Source organism: Gekko japonicus, unplaced genomic scaffold (assembly GCF_001447785.1).
Source record: "Gekko japonicus isolate JY-2015 unplaced genomic scaffold, Gekko_japonicus_V1.1 scaffold2451, whole genome shotgun sequence".
Classification (NCBI taxonomy): Eukaryota; Metazoa; Chordata; class Lepidosauria; order Squamata; family Gekkonidae; genus Gekko; species Gekko japonicus.
Window position 1 is genome coordinate 51314 of NW_015171576.1, and position 18959 is coordinate 70272.

General features: G+C 39.4%; 1 protein-coding gene across 2 annotated transcripts in view; it reads right to left on the reverse strand.

Annotated features, from left to right (window-relative positions):
- ZFAND3 (zinc finger, AN1-type domain 3) overlaps window positions 1-18959 on the reverse strand; it is a 222268-nt gene that overhangs the window by 40164 nt on the left and 163145 nt on the right. The window contains exons 5-6 of one of the 2 annotated variants that reach the window (XM_015419808.1): window positions 5377-5442; window positions 976-1008 (exon numbers count right to left, since the gene is read on the reverse strand). In XM_015419808.1, the coding sequence (XP_015275294.1) occupies window positions 976-1008; window positions 5377-5442 (99 nt within the window). The remainder of the gene's footprint in view (window positions 1-975; window positions 1009-5376; window positions 5443-18959) is intronic. The other variant, XM_015419809.1, reaches the window with a different exon arrangement.

The following is an 18959-nucleotide window of genomic DNA, read 5'->3' on the forward strand; positions in this document are numbered from 1 at the left end:
TCTGGATCCAATGTCCTTTTTATTATGCAAATGTCTTTTTCTGAAAGAAAAAAGAGATCTATCTGTACATTTTTTTCTTTTATATATTGCCTTTCCAGCATATAATGCCTCCAAATGGTTCATAGTACACACATATCAAAGGCAATTTGAGAACAAAAGTGGTAAAGAAAATAAAAATACCATGCAACAGCAGCGATATCAAAACAGAAACATCAAAAGCAGTTAAAACCCAGTTCAAGTTAAAATCAAGTTAAAACCCAGTATTCTATAACCATATTCAGAAGATCTGCTGAATAAAATGTGTTTTAAAAGGCTCTGCAGAGTGTGTAAATACTGTCAGGTTGTCTACTACACAACAGACTTCTTGGGCAAGGGATACAGAACAGGTACTAGCAAAAATGTGTTATCAGAACAGGGTATGCTTTAAGATACTGCCACTTTGCTCTGGGGTAAAACCCTCTCTGGAGTACCTAATACTCAAGCGGATCCTCATGCAACTCAGTCAAGGAAAGTATAACTTGATTAGCACAGCTAGTGGCTAACTGACAAAACATGATTGTGACATAAGGCTGCATTACATCTCATATTTATGCTTGCAATTTATAGTACAAAATAAATATGTGCTTTTGTATTCATAGACTTTTTGTGATTTCTTTTATAGAAATGGGGCATTTTGGGGACAGTTTCACTGTATATAATTGCAAAATATGCTTGCAGAATTCAGCTTTAATAAAGATGATCGGCAAAAATGAGAGGATTTTAGCAATATGATATAGTGCAACAGCAGATACTTCCAGTCTCTTCCATTCAAGGTGCTAATCAGACTATGACTTGCATAGAGACTAAGATTACATATACCCTTGCAAGGATTGTCACTGAGCAATGAAGTAAAATGAAAAATCACTTCTTACAGTCTCAACAATCAGTTTGAAGTTAGGTTCAGAGAGTTCATGTAGAATCAAATACCCTATTTACCTGAAAGAAAGACTGGTCTTTTTTCCATGAGTGCTGTCAAGAAAAATAAGGAGTTTTTAAATTCTTACATAAATTACAGGTAAGTAAAACAGTAAAAAGCTTTGTTTATAACCTTTTAAAGGTGGGTGGTCTTCCTTTTGGGTAACTTTAGGGGCACTTTTCTCAAGCTAGAAACTGCAGTATCATCATGTTTCCAAGATTAGCTTCTTTTCAATACGCACTCAAACTTAGCAAGACACAACAAGAAAAATGTGGTGCTTTTCTACTGGTTGGAGCTGCTGTTTAATATTGAACATTCAAAAAAGGAGCTTAACACACCAAAATATCTTAGAATATTTCAGTCAAAACAGTTTTCCCATACAGATATAATTTCTGTATGGAAAGCTATTGATGCTTTCATGTGTTAGAATGTGTTCATTTTTATGTCCATCTCTAAAGGAGTAGCATTTCCCCAAAGGCTAAAAGAAAAGTGATGCCCAGACCATGTATTTTAACTTGTTTTCCACAAAGATGGTTACAATAGGCATCTTAGGATTCTGTTCGGATACACTGTAAGCATGTCAAGGTAGATGTAAAGGCCTTAAAAAGAAATGAAATATTAGGATGGAAAACTTCTTTGACATCTCTGGTTTTTCTTTGCTAGCACATATAACACAGCATAAATCAATACAACTGATAAGAAAACATAATACATAGATGTTAAACAGTTTGCAGCTAGTGATTATTATAAAAACCTAGCTTCTTTTTATACTGTGGTTTAATGCATTTTCATCAAAGCAGGTAACAACTGTCAGCATCCAAGAGGTTCCATAAATGCTTGCTGATATCATGAACTCTTAAACATTAAATAAAAATAATCAAGAGCAACCAGCACACATGGTGTATTTGTGAACTATTACGATGCATGAAACTTTAGGAGACAGGAGAAGGGAAACAACAACAAATCGTTTCCTCTTTTCTGAGCAGAGGAGATAAAACCTAACATTTTCTGGTTAGCCATGGTATCCATTATCCTCTGAATTGCAATGCCAAATGTCTTTCTAACTTGAACTCAAGAGGCCATGCAGGGCTGTGTATCACTGTATTGCTGTCTGCTAATTTCTCTTTGAGGCCCCGTATTTTTTTTTAAAAAAATCAAGACCTGCTGATTTAATTTAGGATCCAGATCACGTTACCTGCCTACTACTGCAGTTTCAAATTTATTTAGAGGTCAAAACCATAATGTAAGGTGTCGCCTTAAAGTATTGGAGAATATGGTTAAAAAGTACACAAAATGCCACATTCTGGAATAAGGTATTTTGTGTTGCAATCATGGCCATTTTCCAGTTCTTTATTCCAACCCATAAGAACCAACAGAAAGCATGCCAAGGATCTCCATTTTTCATGAGGAAAAGGAACGGATCTTTCAAAAGAGATATGGCAATACAGAAAAGATAATACAACTGATATCAGAAATAGGCACAAAACTGAGGCAGTAAAATTCCATCAACATCCATCAAGGTATTCTGGTACATTATCTCCAAGCCTCTATTAGCCTTTGCTGTGTCAGTGCAAGTCCTGGACACTTTATCCTGTTTATAATTGCTGATGAGCAATAATAAGGCTTCTATGCCTCAGCTCCTGTACGTTCCACTTCACTGCCCACCTATTAGGTAATAACTTTTATTTACAGCCTTGCTTGATGTGCTGTTCTATTAGTACAGCTGAGAACTGAGCAGGGTAAAAATGTGTCATTAATGGGCACTGTCACTGCCAGGACTGATGATGTACAGTGTACCTTTGTGAGTGTTCTATCATCCAGTGAGAAGGCCCTAGGATGGCTGGATTCATAACACAGTGCCCTCCACCAGTCAAACACTAAAGGGCACCTTAAAGGTCAACTGAAACAACAAAACCATCTCAAAGCTTTAAAGCCTCACCTTTTTTATGTTGTTAGCACAGACACTATACCACTGCAGAACAGACTATCTAATTAATGGCAGGACCAGAGCTTTTTTGTCCTTGCTGGACACCTTATGCATGATTAAAAGAAAAAAAAGTTTATGAAAGCAGAAGTTCAGTGTACAGCCAAGAACAAGCTGTTGGATTTGGTATTTCTACTGTACTTGTTTTCTGGCATTTCCAGGCAAATTATTGCTCTTAGAAGAATGAAAGGCTCAATCACAGCTGCAGGCCATACTGCCTCCCCAAATTCCGCAAAGCACAACTCAAGAGTCAGCCATTCGGCCTTGCTCACTACAGTGGAACTGTATCATGCACACTCAACAAAATCATGCTGAACATATATAAACAAGATGTAGCTGGCTTATACAGAGAATAGCTCAGTTTTGCTTCATCTGACTGGAAGCAGCTCTCCCAGGTGTTAAGCAGAGGAAGATTTCTCCCAACACTGACTTCCTGAGATCCTTTAACTGGTGACACCAAGAACTGAAGTTGGGATCTTTTCCAGGGAAAGTATATGGACATATTCATTGCCTGGCTGGAACTGTTAATTGCAAAGAGTAGCTGCAAATAAGGTATTAGTAATATCATATTACCCTAGCTGTAAAGGGGGGCAAATTGCATGTACTCATGTTTATAGATCATGTAACAACTTTGGTTTGTGAACAAAACCAGTTTTGGAAGGAGTTGGTGATAAAATGTACATCTAGGACTTCGTAAGGAAAAAGCACTCCGATGGATGGGAGCTACACTGAAAAAATGATGGGCTGGAAAAGAGAAGTACTCCTCCCTCTCCTTTCTTAACCAAAACCCTACTTCACATTATCCAAACATAAATGAGAGACCTAACACCAACACAAATATAACAGTTTTTGAAAGAGGGCAGACATGAATAAGGAAAATCCATTTAATGCCTTATAATGATCATGCTAGAAAAAAGAAACAGGTGGAAATGCACAAAGGATAGCAACAAAATGTTCAAACATCTTTTAATACTGGAAAAACTTGAGACTTTGTTAGTTTTGAAAGAAAGACAGTTATGATACCAGACTACTCAAATACACACAATAATGAATGGATCTGATGCAGCAGAAAGGAAACTAGCTCATGAAGCTGCCTTTGGTCATAGTCCATCAAGGTCAATATTGTCTACTTAGACTTGCAGCAGGTCTCCAAGGTCTCAGGCTGAGGTCTTACACATTAACTAATTCTTTTAACTGGCAATGCTGGGGAATGAACCTGGGATCTTTTGGGTACAAAGGAGATGGCCCATCTCCTTAAAGGGTGATTTACCTTTTCATATAACACTAGCTAAAAGTCAATCCTCTTCCCACCATAAAAGGGATACACAGCCAGGCAACTGATCATCAACTATGTCAGCTCATCTCTTTTGCTGAGCAAAAGCTGCTCTAGATGGCTCCGTTTTTACTACCCTGGGACAGTGAAAAATACCAGCAATCTTGGAAGGAAGGATAGAGATGACCACAAAATCCTATTATGGTGCATTTTTCAATTAAATCAAGTCTAAACAGTATTCACATCTTCAGTTGTTCCCAATTAGTTCCCAGGCACAATTTCAAAGTGTGAAATCTGAGCCATTTGGAACCATGATAGATCTGAAGCTCTACATTCTCTCCTATGAATCTGCCCATTCTCCATGATCAATTTCAAAGACCATGGTACAGTTGCCCTACCACTGTCCAGTGATTAGGTAGGCTGCAACCAGAGATAAGGTCTTTAACGTGGTGGCACCCCAGTTATATATAATATATCTTCAAAACACTGGCATAGTTCCAACTTTATTCTTTTGATGCCACAAACACTATCCCCTGCCATCCCTTTTGTTGTGGATTTGATTATTTTATTTTTATTGCTGATTTTAATGATTTCTTGTTCTAGTTCTCATATTATAATGCATTTTGAGTTTGCCTCTGTTAGCCACTTGGGATGTTTTTATGATAAAGGGAAGGATTAAAATGTTTTGAACAAATACATGCTGTAGTCCTGTAGACAGAGAATCCATGTTAATCTGTTAGTTCATTTTTGTTGCATTCACAAATGCAGCAAGTTTCCTTATGACCCCAAGCTTCACCTGTGTTATGTGCCTGAGCTTTAAGACATCTCCCTGGATTGTATTAATATTAATAAAAGAACTGCTCTTAATTGGTTTTAGCTTTTATCTCATACTTGGGACAGGATGCAAGATCCTGATAATGTTAAATCCTAGTTAACAGGACATATTTTACTTTAATTTTTGCATAAAGCCAGTGAAAACTCCACTTCAAATGAGGCTACTTATAATCAGATTGATTCCAGGGTTCTCGATTACCTCTACAGTCTACACAGCCAAATGCACAACCATATTCAGTGCCACAACTTACCAAGGCTTGTTCTTAATTCTCAGACTTAAATATTGGTCTCTTCTAGAATACATAGCTCCCCATAAAAAGAAAAATTTACCTGAATCGCAAGATCTTTTGGTTGGTGTGGTTAAGGAGACATGAGCTGTATCTGTGCATGGCCCACCTAGAAACAGAAAAAAAGTCAGTTTCAAAAAAATTCCTTCTTCATTTCTATGCAACAGAGCTTAATTCCATGATGCATAGCTAATGAGAGCTTGCATTACCCACATACAAATTTAATGGATGAGCCAGTTCAATGGAAATACAACATAGTTCTCTATTCCTCCCCCATGCCTTATTTTCTTATTCATCTTTACCTTTGCTATGATGTAAGGGATCATGAATTTAGGTCTGTGAGCCAAAGAGGGCTTTAGGCTTGTTTCCCCCCGGCTAGTGTCCAACTGTTTTGAAACTGAAGGGAGTTTCCCCAGGAGTCTAGGATGTAAGGGTTTTTTTTTGGGGGGGGGAGAGTAGAAGTTTTCACTGGACTAACACAAACACCTTGGATAAGTCTAAGCAATTCTTTAGATCCCACATCCTATAATGAGGTCTTAGGTAAGAACGTTGAAACAAATAAGCAAACTAGAGTAGTACATTATTAGAATTATTTTTTGAAAATGATTTATTGTCAGTTAAGTTATGAATGTCTCAGTATTGTTGAACGATACACGATCATGAAACCTTGGCACCTGTATTTGGTTGGTGATGCGAGACTTAACAAATTCCATGATGGAAGAAAGGTACAAGAAGTCTGATAAATAAATCAAATGTTATACAAATGAAGCATTGAACTTGAATAGTTATTCCACTGCTTTCCATTTTTAGAAGTTAATTTGTCTGCTATAAAAAGTTATCCTTGAAAGATGTAGTTTTAAACAGCATATATAAGATTATATATTTTCTTATAAGTGCCACTTCATCTTTTCTATTCTTACCCTGCCCCCTATAATTGTGTTACCTCTCTTAGCATTATGTATCAGGGAGAAAATGCAATGTTCTAGTCATCTGGCAACTGCTGGTCCTAACTTCTTGGTTTCTTGGCCACCCAATAATTGCTTCCTGTATCACAGTAACACACACATACATATATACCTGTGTACCTAAGATGAAATAAATTGAAAACAAATGTAAATGGCAATAACACTATGCTGCAGCTGTGACATCTGACTATAACCTTATGGCATAAAATTATGTAGTTTATGTAACAGGTGGATACCTACACACCAATAATTGAACGCAAAAGAGTTCTGCAAAACTTTGCTTCTAGATGTATAGATGGGCTGTTTACTCAGCAGTTAACTGTCCAATACACGTGCATCCAAAAACCAGCCTAGCTGGCAAAGCATACTACATAAGTGCAATTCAGGAAGTTGCATGTTCAAATTTGACTTCAGTCATTAAGTCACTATGTGGCTTTAGGGTCAAAGTCTGTCATGACAACCACCACAATTCTCTCCCCATCAGTTCATAAAAGTAAGTTTTTTGAGCAGCTCTGATTCAGACTGGGGACACAAGAAAGGAAGGGGCAGATTTAACCTTAAATCGCCAACTGGTTTTGCTAATTGAAACCAGCCTCCCTGGTCTATTAGTAATTTTAAGGGAGAAAAAAAGATGTGCCTTTCATCTTTCCCCCTTTATAATGCTAACAATAATGCAATGGTTAAATTTTCTCTTCCCCTCTGACTGTGTGAGCAATTAACATTTTACAGATTAACAGAGATCCATGAAGTTCCCAGTGTCTGTTTTGGCTCACAGGCCAGCTTCTAATCTTGGTCATACCAGGGCAATACTGCCTTACCGTATAGAGTTGCTTCAAGGTTTAATGAAATAATATGTACAAAACCTTTATAAACACTTTAAATCAATCTAAATAAGTGACAGGTTTTCTTAGATGATGCTTCCATACTGGACCCCTTCCAGTCTGGCTTCTGCCCTGGCTATGGGGTGGAGACTGCGCTGGTCGCTCTCATGGATGATCTCCAGAGACATATGGATCAAGATAAGTCCGCTCTGCTGTTGCTTTTAGATCTGACAGTGGCATTCGACACGGTCGACTATGACCTACTGACCCACCGCCTTGCTGACACTGGGATATGGGGGACTGCTTTACAGTGGTTTTCCTCCTTTCTCCATGGTCAAGGACAGAGGGTGGTGCTAGGGGGAGAGGATGTCTATTCAGTATCTACTGAAATGCGGGGTGCTGCAGGGGGCAATCCTCTCCCCAATGTTATTTAACATCTACATGTGCCCCCTTGCCCAACTGATCTGGGAATTTGGGCTGGGTTGTCATCAATATGCTGATGACACCCAGCTTTACCTGCTGATGGATGGCCGATGGGACTCCAGATATTTTGGACCAGATGTTGGCAGCTGTGGCTGGACAATTGCAACAGAGTTGGAGGTCCTGTACCTTTGGGGGACTTGGAATTAGGCTCCAGGTCATGGGTGCCAGCGCCGAGGGTAAGGAGTCTCGGGGTGATGCTGGATTCCTCACTTACCATGGAGACCAAGGTCACTTTGGTAGTCAGATCAGCTTTCTATCGACTTCCGGTTTTTGCTCCCTCAATGGCGGTCGTGTTCTCCCAGAGCTCCGGGAGATGCGTGCCTTGAATCGACGGATGGGAGGGGGTGCGATGGTACGCATCCCCCCTGGAGCCCTTGCATTGGGCTCCTAGCCATGGGGCACTTGGAGGGCCCTTCCTCCAGCAAACAGCCAGCGAAGGGGGGCCGATCCCTGCCCCGATGGTCCCACCACTGATTTCCAGAAATGGACACGGGGACGCACACCAGGACAAGTGCTTGGTGGCCGGGCAAGTTAATCGTGAAATACGAGTTCTATGCTGTAATGTGAATGATTGTATAAGCGAAGACACCAGAAACTAAGCTGAAAGCCTCCCCTTAACAAAACGAGGGGGGAACTCCCCCTCAAAAAGAAAAAAAACTGAACTGTTAAACGAAATTATGGGGGGCGGGGCGGATTATAAAACGGAATTACACTATAATAAGGAACTTTTGAGAATTTACCAAGCATTTTTAAAGAAGCTTGCGACTTTGATAACTTTTTCTAAAAAGTAAACAACTCTCAAACATGGTGCCTCCGAGGAGGGAGGAGAAGGATAAGCAACCGAAACCGAAGTTCCCTGCCGGAAATGCCAGTCCAGCGAGTTCTGTTCCTAGACAGGACACTACCATAGACTTCCAAAGTATGCTGACTGAGGCTTTGTGCCCTCTGCTGGAACAAATGACATTGCGCCATAAGAAGTTTGATGCACAACAAAGCCAGCTGAATGAAACTACCAAAAAGACAGAGAAAATGGAGCAAGAGCTTAAAGAAGTGGATGCCAACACCCAGAAGCTTAAAAAACAAATGCAGGTGATGGAAAAAAAGAAACCAACTAATGAGGCTCAACTTTTACAGCTGCAAATGGAAAAGGCAAGCTATGTCTTAAGATTCCAGGGGGTCCCTGAAGCAAAAGGAGAAGACTTGAGGCAAATTATGTGCGATGCATTGGGTCTGGTTGCAGATTTAAAAGCGGATTTTTTACAAAACGAAATAGATACGATCTATAAGTCATATTCTGGCTATATAAGAAAGAATCTGCCCGGCAAGATTGGGGTGAGATTATCCAGGAGACAAGTAAGAGACCAAATACTGAAAGCAACAAGTGGAGCCATCCTGAAAATCAAAGACAAAGAAATAAGAGTTTTAAAGGACATTCCATTTGAAGTAAGGAAAAAGAGAAAGAAATTCAGAGACTTGGCGCTGTTCTTACAGAAAAACAATGTCCCCTACAGATGGAGTGTTCCAGAAGCCATGCTCTTCAAATTTAAAGACAAGAAAGAAAAAATTGACTCTGTTGTAAAGGCACGCGAATTTCTACATCAACATGCCAGTCCAGCAGGTGAAGAGGATAAAGATGAAGATGGCAGCAGCTAGGGACGTGAAGAAGAAGGAGCACTGGCACCTTCTGATGAGGACTCAGTTTCTGAACGTGGGGCGGCTGCCCCTAAACTAAGCTATCGATTGAGAAACAAAAAGGATAAAAATGAGTTTTGATTGCTCTCTAGATTCTGTTTTAAATGAATTTAAATCATTTCTCTACAGAGTTCTTTATATAGTCAGATTTGTTGGAGATTTTAGTACAAGCAACAAAAATTGTGTACTTACTTAACGTAGCAAAGTATAATCTTATTTAACTAGAAGCTAATTTTGTAAGCATTGTGTATGACCACCATCTCTTGGGTTTTTAGTGGTTTTTCTTTACTTTCACCCGTAGTTTGTAGTTACCTTTCCTTGTTTCTTTGTAGTTTATAGAAAATGCAATTAAAAAATCAGCCTTCTATCATCTTCAGCTAATCAGGCAACTAGTTCCCTATCTTGCCCCCCCCCCCCCGGGACCTAGCTACAGTGATCCATGCAATGGTCACTACCAGGTTAGACTTCTGTAACTTGCTCTACACAGGGCTGGCCTTGAGCTTGATCTGGAAATTGCAGCTAGTGCAGAATGCGGCCTGGGACCATCATACCTATAGGACCACCTCTCTCCATATGGGCCCTGGAGAGCTTTACACTCTTCTGACTAATATGTCCTGGTAGTTCCTGGCCCGAGGGACATTTGCTTAGCCTCAACCAGGGCCTGGTGGAACATGCTGCCATTTGATATCAGGGGCCTGCAGGACCTAGCACAGTTCTGCAGGGCCTGTAAAATGGAGCTGTTCCACCAGGCCTTCAGTTGAGGAGGTGGGCGTTCAATCTATTCTGCCCCTTCTGCCCCCCATCCTGTTCACAGTGTTGTCCATGACCTTTTCTCAGTACTTTACTGTTTTGGATATCATCTAGGCACTGGAGTCTTTTGGAATGATCACTTTATAAGGTATGGGATCTGATTTACTGTTTTTATTGTTGTTGTTCTTATGTTGTGAGCAGCCCTGGGCTGATTTTGGGGGGTAGGATGGTTTTAATTAAAAAAATTAATGAATAAATAAATAAGGATAACACAGTCACTATTATACCTCTCTTTCTAGTTTTAGAAAAGACCTATACATTATACTTGATATAAGAAATGGCCCTACGTAACTCATCACTGGTTGGCATATACTATTTCCTAGTCATATGGGCATCTCTATGTTCTGTTCCTTAGTGCCAAGAACCTAAAAAGGTAAGTCAAACAGAGTAGAGGGCCAACAATTAAAACTTAATATATATAATATTTAAAAATACATGCATTTATTTGTAAAGAATTAAAAATATATAGGGGCCCAGTTACACCTCATATAAAATTTTCAAAATCATACACAAAAGGGCCAATGGACTTGACCTGATGGGTTTCGGCCTGTTCTTTAGTGCCACATTACAGTAGCAATGGCAATAAGCCAAGTCAGGCAGAGTCATTTTCATATGGTAAGCATAACATTTAGAGCAGCCTTCAGCTGGAAACTATGAGGCTCTGGTTTCTGTTGCTTTACAAGTTATCCACTAGTAAATTAAATTCAAAGAAGTTTTAATTATTCCAACTTAAAAACTACTGTAATTATTGTTGTGTTATGATATTATTCAATCCAGTCAGAGCTCTAAAAAACTTCTATATTTATTTTAAATTAGATTAATATAAAAAAACCTTAGCTATGCATTAGCACTACTTTATGTCTTGGGGAGTATACCTGAATGTATTTAAGTGGTCCTTAACAGCAGTTAGAGACAACAACTTGCAAAGACTATTCAGTCAGAAAGAAGGGGAAGCCATGAAAATTCCATGTCAGCCTGTTGCCTCAAAAGTAAATGCCAGGTTTTTCTCAAGGCCTAATTCAACCTGGGGGGTGGAGATCAATCCCTGTAAGTGTGAACTATCATAGCAGTACATGGGACTCCCCACCCATTACAGAGGGTTAACTTGCTTAGCACAACTTGTGAATGGTCTCTGTATTTTCCTTTGTCAGATTTGAATTTTATACAATTTTAGCCCACAGTTTCTATATTATATAACTCTTTGTCCCTGCAGTTTCTTCATATCTCCTATATCATACGACAGGATAGAGAGGGTCCACTCACTGCACCTGAAGAAATGGACTCTAATCCACAAAGTGTAAATTGGAATAAAATGTTTTTCTTTTAACAAAGCTACCAGTTATTAATGTGCAAAAAATTCCATACTTTCAGTAGGAGTTAAAATGGCCCTTTCAGCCACCAAATTCTACAATGTGCTTGAGGATATGACCCCATAAGCCTGCGTATATACTGTTTTCATTTTTCTCATTCATTCCAGTGAAGTCAATCATACCCCAATAAGTGTTCACTTTTTTAAAAAGTTAAATGGGGAGAGGGTGAAAGAGATGGCATGAAGTTGTGTGGCATTACTAGAATCATTGTCCTTGAGAAATATGTGGAATGGTACAGCCTTAATATTTACAAGCAGGGGACCCACAAGGAGTTGTGGGGGGTTTCTCATTTTCCCATAACCAGGGGTGGAAACTAGTTAGAGGGTCAAAAATACTGATTTTACTGACTAAAATTCAAAAAAACCTGACCAAATACTGACAAAAAACTGATAAATTACTGAACAATTGAATGTCAGCCTGCTGATAAGCAAGAAATTGCAAGTAGATAAATAGGTACCACTTCAGTGGGAAGGTAACAGCATTCCGTGCGCCTTGGTGTTTAGTCATGCCGGCCACACGACCATGGAAATGTCTTCGGACAGCGCTGGCTCTTCGGCTTTGAAACGGAGATGAGCACCGCAACCCTAGAGTCAGATTCGACTGGCTTTCGAGCAAGGGAACCTTTACCTTTACTTACAGAGCTTTAGTGTTTAACATAGGCCTGCAATTAGACATATATGTATGAGGTAGTTTAAGAGATATAATATTGTTATTATTACTCTCCCTGCCATTGAGGTGTACAATGCGAAGGTGGTCTCTCAAATTCTATACGGTGTAGAAATCTGGATTGCTGGCGTGGACGAGAAATTGGATTCCCAGCTAAACTTCTTCCTTAGGAGAATTACTGGAACGCCACGGTGTGTTGCTGGGACTGTCCTTCGTATGGAACTGGTTCAATCTTCGCTCGAAGCACGTGCTTGGAAGAGGGCATTTAAGTTGAGATTTAAGTTATCTGACCCAAGTCATCACCCCCAGGCCGGCTTTCTTCGTTTCATCTTAAAGGACATGACTTCCAACCCTTGGTTGTCCCTTCTTGCTGGTAAACTCAGGACATTGGGAGTGCTGATGTCCTCACCTACCGAAGAGCTGATGCCCTCTCAGCTTGAGGAAACCTTGAAGAAACTCAAACAGTTGTAATGGGCCAGTACCATGGCCAGGGCAAGACGCACATGCTCTCCTTTGGCTTTGGGGTTGTCCCCTCCAGAGAGATTTCCTGACTTTTACTCAGCGTTATCAATTCCATCTCACCGCCGCGCCTTTATGCTGGCCCGCTTAAATGTACCAACGATGGTAACTCTGGTAAGATTTGGAGGCCTTCCTTACTCAGATCGCCTTTGTCTGTGCAATTCTGGCGAAATTGAAACCTTAGATCATCTGATGTTTCGCTGTCCCCACTGGACTCAAGTTAGAGGCACTTATATCTTTCCTATTCTTACGAAGATGAATCTTCCCGCGCAACCTTGGGTGCTTTCAGTACTGTTATCTGACTCAAATGCTGATGGACTGATAACAGCTAACGTGGCGCGGTTCCTGGTTAAGGTGGCTGCTCTCAAGAAACATTGAAAATTTCAGAACTTCTGAAAACTCAGACTTTTAATCTTTGGATGATTTTAGTCAGTTGGCTCCGCCCCAAGTGTAGTTAGGTAATTTTTAATCTCTGGGCTCAGCTTGGATTTTATGTGACTGTGATTATGTACCTTGACACATGTTATGTCTATTTTATGTACCTATTTTATTCCCCTTTTGTATCCTCTTGGTCAAGACTTTGGTCATATAGACCTGTAATAAATTGATTGATTGATTGATTATTACTCTCATGTATGTCTGTCTATTTGCTTTGCCTAAAGTAATAAAAATTATTATAAAAAAAAGAACTTCACCAACTTGTATGGAGAACTGAAATACAAAAATGCTTTGTATATTATCCTATTATATATAAAACATGCAATCTTCACTGAAGAACAGCTAAGCCTCAGTGTTCTCTTTCAGAATGAACATTTACAGGTTATTTTTGATGTTTTGCTATAGTATTTGAGTTTATCCATTATTTCTTTCCTTTACTCTTAGCAGTTAATTAAAATCTGTCTGTATGAAAGGGATTTCAGTGGGTTATTTTGTATGACTGCAGTAAGTTTGTGTTATTTCCTTTTTTCTTTTTGGTGAGTATTTTGTGTTTGTGTGTGTACCTGGAAGTCATGGTTAACTTCTGGCGAACCCTAGTGGGGCTTGGACTTTTCAGAGAGGTGGCTTACTATTGCCTGCTTCTGCATCCCAGTCCTGGTATGCCTTGGAGGTCTCCCATCCAAGTACTTGCCAGGGTCGGCCCTGCTTAGCTTCCGAGATCTGACGAGACTGGGCTTGCCTGGGCTATCCAGGTCAGGACGCTTGTGTTATTTTCAATGCACACACATTCAAGTGATTGCCACTGTGTACTAAAATTCACTGTGTCTTATGTGCACAATGATCACAAGACAAGGCACTGTGACTGTCTCTAGGGAAGGAGCCATGCCCAACATGGCAGGGATGGTGACCCCCTTCAGTCTGGCAAGAGAGAATGGGTACAGTAGACAAAGAGGCTGTATTTCCGGCTCTTCTAAAGATTAAGCACACAGTTTTGGGGGAATAAAAGAGGCCTACAAAAGTAGGTTAGGGCAGTGAAATGTATGTGTCTGATTGCTAAAATATTCTGTATTCTTCTTAGAGATGCTACCAAATGTCTGCTTCTGTTACTGCCCTAATTTGCTCAACAAGAATTTTAACTTCTTATAAATTTTATTTATTTATTTATTCTTTAGATTTGTATACCGCCCTCCCCGAAGGCTCGGGGCAGCTAACAAGGGCATAAATGCCAGATTAAAACAGTAAGAACAGTATAAAAATACAATAATACAACATAATACAGTTATTAAAAATATCGGTGCTCCAATACCTTGCCTCCCATCTATATGTCAGACTAACCTTATCTCTTTTTTGAGAAACTTACTACCTTGCTGGATCAGGGGAATGCTGTAGACATAGTTTATCTTGATTTCAGTAACACTTTTGATAAGGTTCCACACAATATTCTTGTTGACAATTTGGTAAAATGTGGTTTGGACCCTATGACTGTTAGGTGGATCTGTAACTGGTGGACAGATTGCACTCAAAGAGTGCTTGTGAATGGTTCCTCATCCTCTTGGAGTGGAGTGACAAGTGGAGTGACTCAAGGATCTGTCCTGGGATCTGTTTTGTTCAACATCTTTATCAATGATTTTGGATGAAGGAATAGAAGGAATGCTTATTAAATTTGCAGATGAAACTAAATTGGGAGGGGTAGCAAATACAGTAGAAGACAAGGTCAGGATACAGGATGATCTTGACAGGCTGGAATACTGGGCTAAAACAAATAAAATTAATTTCAATGGGGATAAATGTAAAGTTCTGCATTTAGGTAGGAAAAATCAAATGCATAATTATAGGATGGGGAGACTTGTCTTGGCAGTAGCATGTGTCAAAAGGATCTAGGGGTTGTAGTAATGCTGTAATGTGAATGATTGTATGTACAATGTATCAACAGAAGTATAGTGTCCAGATCATGCGAAGTGATGGTATCACTTTACTCCACTCAGGTTAGACCTCACCTAGAGTACTGTGTTCAGTTTCAGGCACCACAATTTAAGAAAGATACAGACAAGCTGGAAGGTGTCCAGAGGAGGGCAACGGAGATGGTGAGGGGTCTGGAGACCAAGTCCTGTGAGGAAAGGTTGAAGTAGCTGGGTATGTGTAGCCTGGAGAGGAGACTAATGAGAGGTGATATGATAACTAGCTTCAAATACTTGAAGGGCTGTCATATAGAGGATGATATGGAGTTGTTTTCTGTTGCCCCAGAAGGTCGGACCAGAACCAACGGGTTGGAATTAAATCAGAAGAGTTTTTGGGTAAACATAAGGAAGAACTCCCTAACAGTCAGAGCGGTTTCTCAGTGGAACAGGCTTCCTCAGGAGATGGTGGGCTCTCCTTTGGAGGCTAAATGGCCATCTGTCAGCAATGCTGATTGTGTGAACTTAGGCAGATCATGAGAGGGAGGGCAGGAAGGGTTGCATCAGTGCTTAGTTCATGTGGCCCTTTCTTACACGCCCAGGGAAATGCTGATCACCACTTTGGGGTCAAGGAAGCAATTGTTTCCCAGGGCAATTTGGCTGGAGATCCTGCAGATTTTTTTGCTGTCTTCTGGGTATGGAACAGTGGTCCCTGGCGGTGTGGGGGGAGGTATTTGTGAATTCCTTGCATTGTGCCAGGGGTTGGACTAGGTGACCCTGGAGGATCCTTCCAGCTCTATGATTCTATGATATTAAGGAATGAAATACAAATTTTTTGATGTGAAGAACAAAAATGAGAGCAGTGCAAGATACTTGTGACACACAGAGGGACATAAAGAAGTGTCCTGAGACAGTTTTTGATCCTCTAATTAGCTATAACTCCAATTAATCTACCCCATTTTTATTTCTCATTTCCTTCACAGAGTCCAGGGTGACATACTTGGTTTGCTCTTCCGCAAATTTTCTCCATCAAAGTTCCCTGTAAGTTTGTTCAGCTGTAAGAGACTGACTGACCAAAATCACAGAGTTTCACAGCTAAGTGGTAATTCTAAACAGTTTATACTTGAACCACTTCATCATGCTGGCTCTCAACACAGAGACTTACCTTACATTTTGAGAAGCCTGGCATTAGTTCAACATTGTAAGACGCCGTGTCCTAAACTGACAGAGTATCAGAGTTTCAACAATTATAACTAGAATATGAATACAAATGTTCCACATTACAGCTCCATTCCCATGGCCTTCTCAGTGTGGGGCAATTGTGGTTTGGAATCCATGTGTGACAACTTCCAGCTGAGGGTATCATATGCTAAGGTAGGAGCATGAATGCTGATACCATGCATAGAATTCAGCACAGATTTACTCTTTGTATGCTGCTGTGAGAACAGTTCTCAAATGCAGTCAGTGTGAAAAGGAAGTCTACATTAATCACAAAAATAAGTTGTCAAACAGTAAGCTAAAAGATGATGTAGGTCAATAATAATTTTGCTACCAATCTCTCTTGTAACTTTGCATAAATATTAACAAAATGGGTAACTTTTTGTAGATTTATTGTACTTCCAATATTCTCTCTTAATTAACATGACATTTACATAACACTACAATTAATTTCAAACTACAGACACTGTGTGTGGACTAATTAGAAATGCATCATCCTTTATTAAATACCTTGCCAATTTCACTCACATCATAATCTCCTTGATGATTTTACCTTTGCAAGATTAAACATACTGTTCTATCAAGTCTCACAGTGCTGGGCATCTAAATTAGAAGTAAAGCATACAACTAATATGTTGACATAAAATTCCACGAATACAATTTTTTCTGTATTATAAAGCAATTATTTCATTTTCTTGTATTAATGTTAAAATATACAAAGTTTAATACACTTAGAAAATTGGAACAAAATCCAAGAAGAAAAAAAAAAGAAAGGTTATCCCATTGGCTGTTTCTTTTTAAATTCTAGCATTTTCTTGAGATGGATGATTTTGGAAAACCTTGCTTAGGAATGTTGCAGAAAGTAACAGCATCTGTTCAGCGCTCTGCTGTAGATGCTAAAACTGTTCTGGAAAGATCTAAATATTCAACATATAATTGTGAATGGCACAAGATGGCAAGTCCTTTTCCTAATCTATCATACTGTTCCCTCTCTGGATAAAATAAATATGAATTTCAGTCGAAATTTTTGTAGAGACCTGTCCTCTATTGAAAGCTCAGCATGGGTTACCTAAGGATCCCAGATAATAACCAGAACACTGCACTGAATACCTTCCGAGGAAGGATACAGCCACACCTGTGTAAACATAGCGGTAACAGCTCTTCTTCTATGAATACTTCCTGTGATTGTGACTATTATTGCTTGAGAAGCTAATGCCAAAACATCATAGAACACACCCATCCTAAGAAAGGAGTTGACTAAACATCTGCAATGCAATGCTTTAAAAGTTGCTTTTGCAATCAACTGTGAAAGACCTTAGTGTTCTTTAGAGCTAGAAACTCAAAGATTTTTCATGAACTTAGAACAGCCACATTTAACAAAAAATCACTGAGAGCTGGCAGCAGAGAGATCTTACATGAAGCTTTAGAAAGCACTACAAAGGTACTGAAGGGACTGGCGTTTCAGGAATGTTGCCTAAACCCTGAATCTAGCCATGACCATGTTTAATTGGAAGAGACATGCATAATTTATCTACATAATCAAGTTTGAAAAGAGCCATGAATTAGAACTACAAACACATAAAAGGTAAAAATTACAGAGAAATTAATCGGTGACAGAAGTCTACAGAGACTCTCTCTTTCTATATGTGAAAACTACTGATTTGCCTAAAATTCAGTATCTGGCTTATACCACAATTAATTTTACTTAATTACTTAACCCAACATCTCATCTTTTTGTTCCTTCAGCTGTTTTTAGTCCATTCCAAGCTTTTGAAAAATTTCCAGCTAGATTTCTCTTTCCTCACATAGTGGGGAAAGGCACAGATTGTCTTTGTCAGAGCCAATTCATACTTTTATATCAACAGATTTGTTTGCTTACAACAGTGTTCCTTGTGAGGAACATGTTAAGTATGAAACAACATTTTTTTCAAAAATGCAGGGAGCCATGGCTGATGGTGCTGCCCCATTGTGTTTACACATCCTTTAGAGTTTGAAGATGTACATCTGACATTCTTCACACTTTCAGTCCCTTACAAGGAACAATGATGATAAAACTGAAAAACATGCTTGCTGCCATAAATACGAATCTGCCCCTATTCACAGCTTTATTGTTGTTGGTCTTAAAGGTGCCATGGGACTCTGTTGTTTTAGACCAACATGGCTACCCCCCTGAATCTTTCTGACACCTATACATGATTAAAAAAACCTTTTGAAACTCTGCAGGATAAGTGTGGTTGGGGTGCCAAAACTATTTTTCCCCTCCTCCCAAACATCTTCAGACAGAATTTGTAGTGAGCATACTCCACCTTGAGTATAAATTTTAAAAGGGCTGAAGACTCACCACTGCTAAAGAGCTATGGATGTTCAGTGGCTTAAGTGGAATCTTCCACTACAAGCATTAAGATAGAAAAGCACAACATTAGGACAGACATTGTGTGTTCAGGTGAACCTAATACATATTTTATTAACAGACACCCAACCAGGAATGTCAATATTTTAATAGTTCTACACACAACTGCACTGTTGGCCAAACTGCGGAGTTTAGGAAATAGTTAAGCACATATTATAGCAAAATGTCCACTGAAGTACAGAGCACAGAAATATTAAACCTGAACCACCTGCCAAAGTCATATTTTCCACACTGACATTTTTCATGTCATATTACAATTTAGATTTCACTTAAACCTGCACCATGTCAGCTTCTAGCAGCAATTGCATAGAAAAAAGGGAAACAATGTGACAGCCACAG